Source organism: Triticum aestivum, chromosome 6A (assembly GCF_018294505.1).
Source record: "Triticum aestivum cultivar Chinese Spring chromosome 6A, IWGSC CS RefSeq v2.1, whole genome shotgun sequence".
NCBI classification, from domain to species: Eukaryota; Viridiplantae; Streptophyta; class Magnoliopsida; order Poales; family Poaceae; genus Triticum; species Triticum aestivum.
The window spans coordinates 54,876,825-54,893,026 of NC_057809.1; the positions used below are offsets into that span (position 1 = coordinate 54,876,825).

Consider the following 16,202-nt stretch of genomic DNA (forward strand, 5'->3'; position numbering starts at 1 on the left):
GAGTACATTGTTCTCGAACCAACGACGTAGCGAGCGCGTACTCCGAGAGAAAGAGATTAACAACTCGCACGGCAGAGTTGACCGCCTGCCGATTAACCACGCACCCGCGTTATTGCTGGCGCTCGGATCGATTCATCTGCCAGTGCATTTTCGTGGCATCATCACCGACTGAGCGTACCGTCCATGCCGGCCGACCGGACCGACCGAGCACCTGCGCACTTCATTTCTCAGCTTAGTAAAAATACAGTGATGAAGAAGCTTCTTGTTCAGATCGAACGAGTCCAATTTAGAAGCTGTTGACAGGACACATGAGCCATCTCGCCTGTGTGCTGTGGGCTGTCGGCGCGTAGAGCTGGCTGGCTGGAGCAGAGGGTGGTGTGTCGGCAGGGGCGCCCGGGTCAAAACGCGCGTCCGCCATGCGTCGGTGTCGCCGCCGAGCAGGGCCGACACGTGGGGCGGTCCCGGGATCTGACGTGGCGGCCTGCCTGCCTGCCTACCTGTGTGGTCCGACTCATCCGGCACAACCCCCGTTCCCCCCGGTCGACGCGGATGGCACAGCCGCTGCCAGAGTGCGGTGCCGGTCGAGCTGGAAGCGGATAGCAGCCGCCGCCCTTTTTTTTGTCTCCCTCTAGATCAGATGAGATTAAAAAAAAATGATTGTAAGAAGATGAGATTAAGTAAGTAGGAGTGACAGCCGTGGTGGCGCGGTCTCGATGATGATGCGTAGCTTTGCACCGTATTTCCGTTTGATTCCAACCAAACTCACGCATGCCCGCAGTGGGAGAGGGATATTTGTTTTGCTAGGGAAGCAATGAAGAAGAATAGTTCAGTTAGGGCTCACCTCCCCTGAAGAAAAAGTTAGGGCTCGCTTTATTTAGGCGATCATGAGGCGTTTCAACTAATAATTGTTCCTGTATAAGAGTTTTTTAAAAAATGCAGCCAGCGCAGCGCAGTACGTGAGTACATTCGTTGGTTACGTTGTTCCGGATGAAAAAAAAATGAAATAATGTATAGGACCACCCACCTCATTGGTAGGCAGGCAGGCGCATGGTCGATCGACGTTCGGCTGGGCCGTCCGTCCGTCCGTCCGGCCGGTCGCTACGGCGTTGCCCTCCCACATGAACTCGATCGCTCACCTAACTCAGAAATGCTACATCATCAGCGCAGCACCAAACACCACTAGCGAACGAGCTAGCTCGTCTCCCACAACTACTCCCTCTGTAAACTAATATAAGAGTGTTTAGATAACTAAAATAGTAATCTAAATGCTCTTATATTAGTTTACGAAAGGAGTACTTAACAAGTGCACTTAGCCGCTAATCATACGCATGTGCATAGTTCCATGTTACTATCACGCTAGATCGGCCTGTATAATTGCCTGCATAATTGCACTAGTTAATTATACAATGTTTAGATTACAATCTATCTACTCCCACAATGCATCAACGTAAAAGAAAAGAGACTAATGATGTTTGCACGCGTGCGTGAATGCAGACACTACAACAACGCCTACTTCGCGCGGGTGGGCGGCGTGGAGCTGCGGGAGATGAACGGCCTCGAGCTGGAGTTCCTCTTCGCGCTGCGATTCCGCCTCAACGTCACGCCCGACGACTTCACATCCTACTGCGCCGCGCTCGAGGGCGAGATGATGACCACCACCACGCCGCCGGCGGTCATGGCCTCGGTCTCGGTCTCGCCGGAGGAGGAGGAAGAGGACACCGCGGCCGTCACGGCAGGAGGCACCATCACAGCCTTCGCGGCGGCTGCTCGGGTATCGGTGGCCGAGATCACCCAATGACACGGAGACAACGTACGAGCGAGCCCGCCTCCGTGTGCAGAGGGCAAAATGGGCGATGCCTGCGTTGCGATTCTTTCAATTCTTTTTCATTTTTTTTGTAACTTCTGGGTGAGGTGTACCACAGTTCGTTGCCAATTGAATGTGTATATTTCTATCTTTTTGAGCTATGGATAAATAACTTGCTTTCGGTTGGCAGAAACATTTTTTTACCCTCTCAGCTGGCAAACGTTTCCTGGGAGGGGGTGGCATTCCCAACAATTTCGCCGGCAGTTTTAGTTGTGTGGGGATGACAACTTCTTCAAAACAACATGACAGTCTTTTTCTTCAGAATAAGGTAATTTTTCGTTTAAAGCTGTCAGATCTCAGGAAGTAACTAAAAACTGTCATGAAAAAGCGTTCGCCATGGATAAAAAGTGGCATACCTACAAGGCAATAAAAACTGATGGAAATTACAAGAATGTCGTTGGAGAAGCCAACATTGTTTTTTTAAGTTCATTAATTTTATTAAATTGAAAAACTATTACATCGTCCACCATCCACCTTACAATGGATGCCGGCGGCTCCTCAATGCACATCGAAGGTGAGACCGAGATCACATGCCTAACTAGTTCATCCAGATAAATTCCTGCAGCGCCTGATGCCATGAAGCCACCATTGTTCATCGTATCTGCTAGCTCCATGCAATCTGACTCCACCAGTAGAAAACGGAGTTTTAGCGCCGGTTCGTAAGGGCCTTTAGTGCCGGTTCCATAACCGGCACTAAAGGGTGGGCACTAAAGCCCCCCCCCCCCTTAGTACCGGTTCGGCACGAACCGGCGCTAAAGTGCCACCACGTGGCGTGAGCTCGCGCCCTGGCAACCAATACTAAAGGTTTTTTTTGAATTTTTTTATTTTTGAATTATTTGATGATTTAATCTCTAATCACCTTTCTTAACTGCTCAAGTGTGGATCACTCATTCCAAATCATCTAACTTCCCGACCGGTCACCCACCCCTCTCACTACTCCAGCCCGAGCACGCTTAACTTTCGGGTTCTATTCTCCTTCGTTTCCGAGTCTGCACTTGTTGTTTTCCTGACAATAGTAAGATGTCAATCCTATTAACCCTCGGGAGTTTAGCTTGAGCATGAAGTCACACATTTCACCGTTTGAGTTTGAAACTATTATTCTAAAAAACAGTAATTATTTAGTAACGCTAATATTTCTTGAATAAGTTTGACCATAGTTTGACCAGATTTGACCAAAATTCAAAAAATTGAAATAATTATTTAGTAACACTAATATTCTTGAATAATTATGTAGTAACATTAATACTTCTTGAATAAGTAGTTTGACCAGATTTAACCAAATTTTTTTAAACAAACTGAAATTTGACCATATCTTCTTTTCCTTTTGGAATTTGAGAATTCTAAAAAAAATCCAAACAGGCCGTAGGCGATCTCCATCGGATGCGGATTTTCGTGCTGAATTTTTTGATATATTATACGTTTTTTTCCGACATCGTATGCAAAAGTTATAGCCGTTTTACATTTTCCCTACACTTTTTGCAAAACATGTCCAAATTGTAGTTTTTAAATTTTTCTAACTAGTAGATGTAGTAATATAACTACCTCTCGAAGGATTTTATTTTTTGAAGTTTTTATCATTTTCTTTTGATTTTTTCAGAACTGAAATGGCGACACACGGGGGGGAGGGGGGGTAGAGTTTGAAAATTGCCCTATAATGCCGGTTTGTGTCACAAACCGATACTATAGGTCAGACCCCTTTAGTACCGGTTCATGGCACGAACCGGTACTAAAGGTTAGACCTTTAGTATCGGTTCGTGTAAAGGTGATCGTGGGGCCCCGGCCTGACGCCAGCCTGCCACCACCCCTTTAGTACCGGTTCGTGCCACGAACCGGTACTAAAGGTTCAACACGAACCGGCATTAATGCAAATCCGTTCGAATCGGCACTAATGGTACCATTAGTACCGGGCCAAAATCAAACCGGCACTAATGTGCTTCACGTTTGACCCTTTTTCTACTAGTGCTCGACCATCAGTTGTTGATTCCAAGTTGGCCTTCGCGGCCGTCGCGGGAGGAGGCATCATCACGGCCTTCGCGGCGGCTGTTGGGTGGTAGGTGCGACATATGCCAACGGGTGGCTTATCATTATGGGAGCCAGTAAGACATCGCCGGTGCCTGGAAGCGGGATGAGGCGAAGACATGCACGCCGGCGAATCTTACCCAGCTTCGGGGCTCTCCGTGGAGATAACACCCCTACTGCTGCTCTGCGGGGTCTCCGCATGATCACTAGATGAACGAGTGGCTACAAGATGCTCCTTGAGCTGCTTGGCGAGAGGAAGAAGAAGGGTACGGCTTGCTCTCCTCTCCTCTCTATGTGGTGTCTAAAACTAGCTCAGATCAACCCTTTGCATGGGTGCCCCGGGGGGTTTATATAGGCCCACCCCCCGGGGGTACAATGGTAATCCGGCTGGGCGTGGGCCCCAGCAGTCGGTGTCTACGCTCGCCGGCTTCTGCGCCGGCTGCTGGGGCCCGCCGGCTGGTGGGTCCCGCCGGCTACCGGCTCCTTGGTCGACAGGCAGGCCCCACCGTCCAGGGCCTTGTCGGTGGCTGGTTACTGTTGCCTCAACCTGGTGACGAGGGCTTCGCCGAGGTGGGCGTGGCTACAGTGCCGCCGCCTGGAGGGCGATCGTTGTAGCCTCACCGCATCTTGTCTCCTTAATGGGGCGCATCCTTCGAGGGAGGAGGCAAGCCGGCTGCGGGGAGCCGGCCCTGTCTTGGGCCGACTGGGGGAGGCCTGGCCGCCTTCGGGTGTCTCTCTGCCTGAAGGGGCCCACCTCCCATGGGCCGCGCTGACAGCCCGTCGTGGGTGGCATCAGGGTCAACATGGCAACAGTGCCGCGCCGGACGGGTCATGGCCACCCCGTACGGCGCACTGTGCCAGGCGTGCTCCAGGATTTGGGGGTGGCAGGCTTTACTGTAGCCATGCCCCGTCACATCGCCGTTATGTGGACGTAGACTTCGAGGGTACGATCTTGACCGCTCTATGGGGGGCGGCCTCTTGGAGTCGGCCTTCTCGTGGCCGGCTTCTTGGAGCCGGCCCTCCCGCGGCTTTCTTCATGAGGACTAAAGCCGGGCCGCTTTCCGATAGTCGGCCTGGGAAACAGCCGGCAAGGGGAAGGCGGCCCCACGTCTTGGATTCTTGAGAGCCGGATCGGCTCGTAATTTTTTCAGAAGGGTCAGGGGGAGCCGGCTAGGCTACCCGTGGTCATTTACTCCGACAGTAGTCTCCGAAGCTGATCGAGCTTCGAGGCTGACAAAGGGACGAGAAACTTGGTCAGCTTCCTATCCTGAGGAGCCGGCTTTGCTTATGCGCGTCGTCTTCGGAAAGCTCCGTTTCTTGTAGGCGGGAACGTGGGTCGGCTTGCTAGCTGACCGCGCGCCATCCCGCGGGCCACCTGGCGAGGAAATCCTGCCAAAGCACGCGCGTGATGCGACGCCGCCGCAGACCTGGGCCCACCACTCCTAGGCCTCGGCTCGGGCATAGATCTTCTGCGGCCCACAACGGACCGCTCGCCTTCCCGCGGCGGTTTATTACGCCATCAGGGCGCAATAATCGCGGGACGTGGGGGAGTGGGCGCAGTTGATCCCACGTTCCCCCATACCACGCCTCCTCGGCTCCGCCGCGCGGGTCTATAAGTAGGGGGAGGAGGGGGAGCGGCAAAGGCTCGCACGCTCTCCCCCGCTCCGCCCCTTCTCACCTTCCTTCTTCTTCCCTTCGCCGCCGTAGCGACCCATTGCCGCGCCGCTCCGCCGTCGGACCTCTCGGTTCCTTTGGTCCCGCCGCAGCGGGGTCGCGCGCGTCTCCGCCGTCGCATCACCTTGTTCCTTGCCGCGTCGCTCCCATGGCGTTGTCGAGCTCGTGGGATGGTTCCAACGTCCATGAGGACCATGTTGAGTTCCTCCGCCGGACGCGGCGTCTGCCGGGCGAGAACTACGTGCGGGTTCGTCATGCGCCGGCGAGGGAGATTTCGCCGGCACCGGAGGAGGGCGAGCGGGTAATCTTCCGCTCGCACTGCCTGCGCGGCTTCGGCCTCCCGGCGAGCGGATTCCTTCACGCTTTTCTTGAATTTTACCACCTCCAGCCGCATCACCTCATGCCCAACGCGGTGATGCTGCTGTCGGCTTTCGTCACCCTGTGCGAGGGCTTTCTTGGGGTTCTCCCCACTCTCGAGCTCTGGGGAGAATTCTTCCAGAGCAAGCTCGACACCGTTGTCGCGGGCGTGCCCGTCCCCTGCGGAGCCTTCATTGCCATGAGGCGGACGGGCGAGAACAATCCGTTCCCGCCCATCCCGCTGATCCAGTCGGTGAAGCTCTGGTAGAAGTCCTATTTTTATGTGAAGAATGTCGCCCAGCAAGGCGACTTCGTCAACCTGCCGGCTTACGTAGCCGGCCCGCCGGCTGGGAGGCAACCCTCGTGGAGCTAGTGGGCCAGGTCGTTGTCTCAGGCCGGGAACGCAGCCGTCTCCCGGCTCCGGGTGATAATCCAGTCGGAGGGTCTGACCGGAGCCGACCTGGTGGCCGCCTTCGTGGAGCGCCGAGTACTTCCGCTCCAAGGCCGGCCTCACATGATTTGCCAGATGAGCGGCCGCTTCGACCCGTGCCGGCTGAGCACCAGGGAGATGCCTCATGCCGAGGTGTCTTACATGGTGAACTACATCTCCAACTGCAAGCTCGCCGAGGATTGGCGATACGGCAAGGGGCCGTATTCTCGCGCCAACCCTCCGCCTGCCGTAAATTTTTCTTCTTTTCTTCCTTTTTGTAGCCGGCCTCATGGCGGCCGACTTCTAATCAATTGGTTTGCCCTCAGCAAAACCCTCTTCTTCCGCCGACGGCCAGGGCCGCAGGGGGTAGAGCGCCAGCTCCTCCCCGACCGCAGGTGGACGACGTCGATGATTCGGACCTGGGGGCGGCCACCATGGAAGATGCCATCGTGGGGGAAGGCGACGAGGCAGGAGGCGCGGGGCTCGGGGCCGGCCTCGAGGACTGGGCGGATGATGACGAGGTCGAAGCCGCCCCTCACCGCCAGCCGGCGCTTGATCATCAAGGCACGGGCCCGTCTGCCACGCCGGCTGCCCGTGGCGGCGCGCAGAAACGCCGGGCCGCGTCGACCTACTTCGGTAGCCGTCCGAAGAAATCCAAGGGTTCCACGGCGGCGACCAAGCGGGATGAGGCGGTCGTGAAGGCGGCCCGCTTCCGCAAGGCGGTGAAACAGCCGCAGGCGATCTCGGCGTAAGTCGTCAGACATCTTATATCTATTTTTTGTTGTCCTCTTCGATTGAGACTCTTCCAAACCTTTCTTTGCTCGCTGGACAGGGCACCGCTTTCCCTCGAGCGAGGTCCTGGCGGCTCCGTAGTCGGGCCGACTAGAGGGTCCTCAGGCTCCCACCGCGTGGATCCCCGCGCCGACCTCATGGAGGCCACGGAGCGGAACGCACGGGAGGTGCGGGAGGAGTGGGAGGCGGCGGAGCGAAGGACCGCCCAGGCAGCGAAGGAGCAGGCCGACGCGGCGGCCAAGGCCCGGGCGGAGGCGGCAGCCGCGGAGACAGAGGCGGAGGCCTCGCACAACCAGCCTCCGCTGCTCGTCGTCCCCTCCGCGCCGTGGCCCCCGACATCCCCGTGCCCCCGTCGGAGGAGGTTGACCAAGACCCGCCGGTGATGGAGAGGAGGGAGGACCACGTGGTCTTCGTGGAGGAGGCACCGCAGACGGCGCCGACTGGAGCGGGCCAAAGCGGCCAACCAGCCACGGCGCCAGAGCAGCCGGCCGAGGGCGAGCCGGAGGCAGGGGCCGGCCTCGAGGTGCAGCCGGCATTTCGCCGGCGCGCAGGGGGAGCTACCTCTGTGCCGGAGCCGCACCGAGCTGCGGGCGCCAGCCAGACGGCGGAGGCCCTGGAGGCGGCCAGCGCCAGTACGTCCGAGTGGACGCCCAGCGGGGGGACGGCCGAGCTGAACACGGCAGCCCAGGAGGTCCGGAACCGGCTTCAAGCCCAGGCCGCTTCGCTGCAGCGATATACCCAAGAGTTCCTCACGACGCGGGCCATCATCCGGGTGAGCCTTCTGGCCTTGGTTGCTTTGCTTTTTTGATTTCTTCCGTGGGGGCGCGTCAGCGCACCCACTGGGTGTAGTCCCCGAGTTCCGAGTCGGCTGCTGAGCAGGCGGCTTGGAACTTACTAGGTCCTGACAGCTATCTTACTCTTGCATCCTGTCTGATCTTCCAGGAATACCATAACCTTCGTGCTACTGCCTTCAACTCCCAGGCTCAGGAGCTGGGCCGGAAAACCGAGGACCTGACCAGCAGCCGGAGTGCGTGCTTTGTTTCGTTCATCTCCTATGGGGGCGCGTCAGTGCACCCACTGGGTGTAGTCCCCGAGATTCGGGCCGACTGCTGAGCAGTCGGGTCGGATCTTCCCTGACGAATTCTTCCTTATTGATTTTTCCTTTGTCTTCATGCTTGCAGGAGCCAATGCCGACTTGAGGGGGCAGCTCAGCGGGGCCCAGGCCGCCCTTCGCGCCAAGGAAGCCGACTACAACGCCTTGGTCCTGAAGCGTGACCGCCTGGCCAAGAAGTTGGCCGACCAGGAGGAGAGCCACAAGGCGGCCCTGAAGAAGGCGCAGGACAGCGAGGACGCCCTCAAAGCCGAGTTTGAGACCGAAGCGGCGGGCTGGGCTGAGGCAAAACAAGCGCTGAGCAAGGGCTTCGGCCGGATTGAGGATCTGATCGATGGTAAGCCGTCTTTCTCACTCCTTGCTTGCCCCTTACCCCCTGATTTGTGTTCTGACTTGTGGTGCTTTTTGTTCTTTGTGCAGACTACTTCCCCAGCTACTCCGTCTTCGCCACCCAGACCATCGAGGCCCACCGTGAGGCGCGCCGGCAGGCGGGGGCTGAAATCGCGCCGGACGCGAGCCGGACGCTTGAGGAGCAACTCTTGGCGGTCCAAGCCCGACTGCAACCGGCTCACCGCATGCTCCGCCGCCTCCAGCGCGCCGGGGCGCAGGTGTTGGCCGCCCTCTGGCCAGGCGAAATGATTCCCCGCACCCCGAGTCGGACTGCCGACTGGCTGGAGGTTGCGGTTGGCCGCTTCGAGGCCTGGAAGGCATCGGCAGCCCGGCTTGGAGTTGGGCGGGCGCTGGAGTTCGTTCGAGCCTGGTATCCCGGGCTGAACCTGGACCAGCTGCGCACCTGGCGGCTGGAGGCCGACGAGGAGATGGAGGAGGTGCGGCCGACTACCGCTCAGCGTGCCTGGACGATCGCCAAGTGCACTGACATCAGCGTCTTTGCTCCTAAAATAAATGACGACGGCGTTGCCCAGCCGGAGGAATGGTTTGGGCTGGACCCGGCAGCGGGTGAGGACTCGGCGGAGGAGATCGCTTCTAGCGATGAAGGTGAAGACAACGAAGGAGAGGAAGGCGAAGACGTCGAGCCGGCCGGTGAAGCGGCCAGCCAGCCCCAGCCTGACCGTGCCTCCAGCAACGAGGCGCGTGCTAGCGCGCCCTCTACGGGAGGTGGTGATCATGCCGAGGTTCGCCAGCCGGCCACTCCTCCAGCCAGCACTGCCGTCTCTACCGACCTGCTCGACTCGCCAGTCGCTCCCTTGGCTTAGTCTGCCGTCCTTGCTTTTCCTGCTTGTTACTCTTTGAACAATTTTTGTTAAACTTGCGCAGTTCCACCCACTGGGGGTGTATTCAAACTATGTTGAATGCTGGCCTTTCGAAGGCCTTTTGTGTAAATATGATCGTGTGTGTGTTTGGCTTCCATTCGCGTATGCTTTTTATCTTTAGGCTGTTTCCTTTGCCGCCTTCCCCTAGCTGCTGCCTTCCCAACCGGCAGCTGCTCTGCAGCCTGCGGCTAAGGAAGAACTTGGCTATATATATATATATATATATATATATATATATATATATATATATATATATATATATATATATATATATTTTGGGGGGGGGAGGCAAGTACTCGAGCTTTCTTAGATTGAAGCGAGGTGACTGGAAGCCGGCCGACCGGCTACTCTGGTAGTCGGTCGGTGGTGGGAGAAAAACCAGCTATTGTTATATTAGTCCGTTAGTCCCTAGCCATTTTTCGTGTGGGCGTCCTTTCCTGCCTTTAACTCTTGCCAGCTGGACAGCCGGTTCTTCGAACTGCGACTTTTGGCAAGAGAAGGCCTGGGTGCCGGCACACTACTTGTCTGACCGCGGGTAGGACTTCTAATATAACTCAAGGCGGCCAGTCCCCGGGCCGACTAGTCAAACCCGGTGCCGGACGAAAAAAGTGAATGTAATGACATGATCATAAGCATGATACTCTTCATTTATAGATAAAATATGGCAGTCCCCGAGCTCTCCTCGGGGGGCCTATTGTCTCGTACTTAGTACAAAAGTTAGCGTGATACATACTGCATTTCAACTGTAAAATCTTTGAAGGAGGTTGGCGTTCCATGGTCGTTCCGACTCTTTGCCGGAGTCGTCTCTCTTTCGTGCCTTCGGCTTCTGTGCATCAATCAGGTAGTAGGAGTCATTTCCCAGCGCTCTGCTGATAACAAAGGGGCCTTCCCAAGGGGCCGAGAGCTTGTGCTGGCCGGCTATTCGCTGGATCAGCCGGAGCACGAGGTCTCCTTCTTGGAAAGATCTTGGTCTGACCTTCCGGCTGTGGTAGCGGCGCAAGCCCTGCTGGTAGATGGCGGACCGGCTGAGGGCTAACAGCCGGCCTTCTTCCAGCAGTTCGACGTCGTCTTCTCGTGCTTCCTTGGCCTCCGCCTCTATGTACATGGTTACCCGAGGCGAGTCGAACTCGATGTCAGTTGGGATGACCGCCTCGGCACCATACACGAGGAAGAAAGGAGTGAAGCCAGTTGACTTGTTTGGGGTATTGCGCAGACTCCAGAGGACGGCCGGCAGCTCATCGAGCCAACAGCCGGCCGAACGTTCCAGTGGTACGATCAGTCGGGGCTTGATGCCGGAAAGGATGAGGCCGTTGGCTCGCTCGACTTGGCTGTTTGACTGCGGGTGGGCAACGGACGCTAAGTCCAACCGGATGCCCTGCGTCGCGCAGAAACGTGCCAATGCTCCCTTGGCGAAATTCGTGCCGTTGTCGGTGATGATGCTGTGTGGCACGCCGTAGCGAGTTGTTATATCTGCGATGAATGTCACGGCAGTCGTCCCATTCAGCTTCTTGATCGGCTTTGCCTCAATCCATTTGGTGAATTTGTCCACGGCGATAAGCAGATGTGTCATGCCGCCGCGCGCCGTCTTGAATGGGCCCACCATGTCCAGTCCCCAAACGGCGAAGGGCCAAGTGAGGGGAATGGTCTTGAGTGCCGAAGCCGGCATGTGTTGCTTGGAGCTGAAGACTTGGCACCCTTTGCAATGTTTAACTAACTCCTTGGCGTCATCCAAAGCAGTCGGCCAAAAGAACCCATGGCGGAAAGCTTTGGCGACGAGTGATCTTGAGGCCGCATGGTGGCCGCATTCTCCTTGGTGGATGTCTCTGAGGATTGCAATGCCCTTCTCTTGCTCGACGCATCGCTGGAAGACTCTAGTGACATTGCGCCTGATGATCTCTCTGTTGACGATTGTGTATGCTCCGGCTCGGCGTTGGACTTGTCTTGCCTCTGTTTCGTCAGCCGGCAGATCTTGGTTTATTAGGAAGGTGAGGATGGACTGAGCCCATGATGGAGCTGCGACTTCTTCTATTGCCAACACGGCTACTGCGACCAGGGCGGGTGGGCTGGGTGGTGAAATGCTGGAGTCGGCCGCCGCCTGTTGTGTTGGTGTAGTCCCCGGACCGACTACCGCAGTCCCCAAGCCGGGTGTGGCAGTCCCCGGGTCGGGCGTAACTACGGAAGTTCCCGAACCGCCTACTGACGTCCCCGGGCCGACTATCGAAGTCCCCGGGTCACCTGCTTGGTTCTTCGAGCCGGACCCGGCCGCGTCGAGGTCAGGCGGCACGAAGATGGAATCGGACTCTGGAGACGGCTTGATAGACGGCTTGAGGAGGCGTTGCAGAGAGACACCGGTTTGTATCGCCTGCCGAGTGGAGCCTATTCGAGCCAGGGTATCAGCTGGCTCGTTGTCGGCTCGCGGTACATGGAGGAACTCGCATCCTTCAAAGTACCCGCTGATCTGCTGAACGAGGAAGCGGTAGCTTGCCATATTAGCGTCCTTGGCGTCCCAGTCGCCGGATGATTGCTGGACTACCAATTCCGAGTCGCCGTAACATAGGATCCGGCGTATGCCGAGCTCTTTGGCAAGCCGGAGCCCGTGTATGAGCGCCTCGTACTCGGCCACGTTGTTGGAGGTAGCAAAGTGAATTTGCAGCGTGTATCTGAGCTTGTCACCTTGGGGAGAGGTAAGGATGACGCCGGCTCCCAAGCTGGCGCGCATCTTGGACCCGTCGAAGTGCATGCGCCAATGAATGGAGTCGGGAGCTGGCGGTAGGTACTGGGTCTCGGCCCAGTCGACGAGGAAGTTGGCCAATGCTTGGGACTTGATGGCGGTGCGAGGCTGGTAGAAGATCGTGTAGGGGGCCAGCTCGATGGCCCATTTCGCCACCCGGCCGGATGCATCCCGGCTTCCTATGATCTCGGCAAGCGGGGCGGTGCATACGACCGTGATGGGGTGCTCTTGGAAATAGGGCTTCAGCTTCTTGGCGGTGAAGTACACGCCATAGCACATCTTCTGGTAGTGCGGGTAGTTCTGCTTTGAGGTAGACAACACCTCGCTCAAATAGTACACCGGCCTCTGGACCAGCTGGGCTCAGCCCTCTTCTGGGCGCTGGACTACGATGACGGTGCTGACCACCCGGCTGGTTGCAGCAATGTAGAGGAGCATGGGCTCTTTCTCAGTCGGCGCCGCCAGGACAGGCGGCGTAGCCAGCATCTTCTTCAACTCGTGAAAAGCTTGGTCGGCTTGGTCGTTCCACTCGAAGTGAGTGGTCTTCTTCATGAGGCGGTAGAGGGGGAGAGCTTTCTCTCCGAGCCGGCTGATGAAGCGGTTCAGGGAGGCCAAGCACCCGGTGAACTTCTGGACGTCTCGAAGTTTCGTGGGAATCGCCATTCTCTCAATGGCCTTGATCTTTACTGGGTTGCATTCGATGCCGCGTTCAGAGACCAGGAAGCCTAGGAGCTGGCCTGCTGGCACTCCGAACACGCATTTCTCGGGGTTGAGCTTGATCTGGAGCCGGCGTAGGTTCTCAAATGTCTCCTTGAGGTCCTCCAGCAAGGTGTCGCGCTTCTCCGTCTTCACCACAATGTCGTCTACGTAGACGTGGGCATTTCTGCCGAGCTGCTTGAGGAGGCACTTCTGCATGCAACGCTGAAAAGTGGCACCGGCATTTCTTAAGCCGAATGTCATAGTCAGGTAGCAGAAAGCTCCAAATGGCGTGATGAAGGCGGTCTTCAGGCGGTCAGCCGGATCTAGCTTTATCTGGTGGTATCCTGAGTAAGCATCCAAGAAACTCAACAGCCCGCATCCGGCCGTGGAGTCTATCACTTGATCAATCCTTGGCAGGGCAAAGGGATCTTTGGGGCATGCCTTGTTGAGGCTCGTGTAGTCTATGCACATGCGCCACTTGTTGTTCTTCTTTAGCACGAGGACCGGGTTGGCGAGCCACTCTGGAAAGAAAACCTCCATGATGAAGCCGGCTGCCAGAAGCCGGGCTATCTCCTCTCCCACAATCCTTCTTTTCTCCTCCGACAGTCGGCGGAGGGGTTGTTTGACTGGTTTTGCTCCTTCTCGGACGTGTATCTTGTGCTCGGCGAATTCCTTCGGAACACCTGGCATGTCCTTAGGGGACCATGCAAAGATATCCCGATTCTCACGGAGGAAGTCGGCGAGCTCGCCTTCCTATTTGCTGTTTAGGTTTGCCCCGATGACGGCAAACCTTTCTGGGTGCTCGGGGTCAAGAGGTATCTTCTTTGTCTCCTTGGCCGGCTGGAAAGATCCTTGGCATCACACTCCTTGGGATCGGGGGACAAGGCCGGCTGTTTGCTGGCCATGGCCACGACTCGGTCCAACATCTTCTTTTCTTTGGCAATCACAAGGGACTCGGCCAGCCGGCTGCTGGCTGCAGCGCACTCGGAAGATTTCTTGTAATCGCCGGCTATGGTGAGGATGCCCTTGGCGCTCGTCATCTTCATTTTAAGGTAAGCATAGTGGGGAACAACCATGAACCTGGCCAAGGCAGGACGGCCAAGCAATGCATGGTAGGGGCTCTCCAGGTCCACCACTTCAAACCAGATCGCTTCTCGGAGGAAATGATCCTTGCCCCAAAGAGAACATCAATCTTGATCTTGCCAATGGGGGCGCAGGACAGGCCAGATACAATGCCATGGAACACAGTCCGAGTAGGCATGAGTTGCTTTGTCTTGACGTTCAGCTTCTCCAGGGTGTCACGGTACAGGATGTTGATGCTGCTCCCGCCGTCTATCAGCATGCGGGAGAAACGGGCGGCGCGTCTGTCCGTTGCAAGGGTGGCATCCAAAACCAACGCATAAGAGCCGGGAGACGGCATCACCTCTGGGTGGTCGGCCCGGCTCCAGCTGATAGGCTTTTCTGATCAGTGCATGTGCTCGGCGGGGTTGGTAGCGACCACGTTGACTTCTTGGTGCTCTCGGCGTCTGCTACGCCGGCCTTCGTACTGGCTTGTAAAGACGACATAGGCGGCATGCTCGTCGGGGAACTCATCGTGCACAGCTCTGACTGCTGGCCAGCAGGCGGAGGCAGCTACGGAGCAGGAGGCGGTCGGCAGCTACGGAGCAGGAGGCGGCGGACCAGCAGGCGGAGGCGGTGCGAGCCCTTCGCCTTTGGAGATTCGGGTGAGCCAGTGGCACTTCCGGGTTGTGTGGTTGGACGGCTTCGCGCCGCTGTGGAACTTGCACGGGGCGTCGAGAGTTTGCTCGTAGGAGAAAGCCGACTGCCAAGCGGCCTGCCGCCCTTCTGCTTCTTGGGCGCGGGCCGCCCTTCGGGCCGCTCGTCTTCGACTGTGGCCACCTGCCGACTGGTGGAGAGCGGCACGGGGCCCTTGCGCTTGTGGTCGTTTTGGTACGGGCGTCGGCCGGAGTCCCCAGCCGGCGTCTTGGGCGCCGGGTTGATTACCTTCCCGGACGCGTCTACCCGGAGTTCAGTCTTCATTGAGGAGTCGGCGGTGGCGTACTTGTTCGCTATGACCAGAAGCTCGTCAAGGGTAGTCGGCTCGTCGCAGAGGAGCTTGTGCTTAAGGAGGGTGCCTTCTCGGCATCCGGCGGTGAAGTATTCTATGGCTTGCACCTCGTGCACCCCTTCACAAGAGTTGCGGAGCTCGGCCCAACGCGTGAGGTAGTCGCGAGTGGACTCGGCAGGGCCTTGTACGCACAAGGAGAGCTGTCTGGGCTTGGGAGCCCGTTTGTAGGTGCTGGTGAAGTTGCGGACGAAGGCTTCTGTGAAGTCTAACCAGCTGTTGATGCTGTAGGGCCTGAGGCTATTGAGCCAGGTCCGCGCCGTGCCTTGCAGCATGAGGGGCACGTACTTCACGGCAACACGCCTGTGTTGGGGAACATTGCAGAAAACAAAAAATTTCTACGGTTTCACCAAGATCCATCTAGGAGTTCATCTAGCAATGAGTGATCGGATTGCATCTACATACCTTTGTAGATCACGCGCGGAAGCGTTCAAAGAACGGGATGAGGAAGGCGTACTCGATGTGATCCAAATCACCGGAGATCCTAGCGCCGAACGGACGGCACCTCCGCGTTCAACACACGTACGGTCAGCATAACGTCTCCTCCTTCTTGATCCAGCAAGGGGAAGGAGAGGTTGAGGAAGATGGCTCCAGCAGTAGCACGACGGCGTGGTGGTGGTGGAGCTGCAGTACTCCGGCAGGGCTTCGCCAAGCTCTATGGAGGAGGAGGAGGTGTTGGAGAGGGAGAGGGAGGCACCAAAGACGTGGGGTGAGAGGCCCTCCTTCCCCCATTATATATAGGGAGCCTAGGGGGGGCGCCGGCCCTAGGAGATGCAATCTCCTAGGGGGGCGGCGGCCAAGGGAGGAGTCCATCCTCCCCAAGGCACCTAGGAGGTGCCTTCCCCCTTTAGGACTCTTCCTTTCCTTATCTCTTGGCGCATGGGCCTCTTGGGGCTGGTGCCCTTGGCCCATATAGGCCAAGGCGCACACCCCTACAGCCCATGTGGCCCCCCGGGGCAGGTGGCCCCACTCGGTGGGCCCCCCGGGACCCTTCCGGTGGTCCTGATACAATACCGGTGACCCCGAAACTTGTCCCGATAGCCGAAATAGCACTTCCTATATATAATTCTTTACCTCCGGACCATTCTGGAACTCCTTGTGACGTCCGGGATCTTATCCGGGACTCCGAACA

The 16,202-nt window shown here is 57.2% G+C and overlaps 1 protein-coding gene across 1 annotated transcript in view; it reads left to right on the forward strand.

Annotated features, from left to right (window-relative positions):
* Window positions 1-1,984, forward strand: part of LOC123130253 (cyclin-P4-1) — a 2,953-nt gene extending 969 nt beyond the window's left edge. Inside the window, exon 2 of the mRNA XM_044550193.1 lies at window positions 1,495-1,984. Coding sequence (XP_044406128.1) covers window positions 1,495-1,798 — 304 coding nt within the window. The 3' untranslated portion in view covers window positions 1,799-1,984. The remainder of the gene's footprint in view (window positions 1-1,494) is intronic.
* Window positions 1,985-16,202: the final 14,218 nt, after the last annotated feature.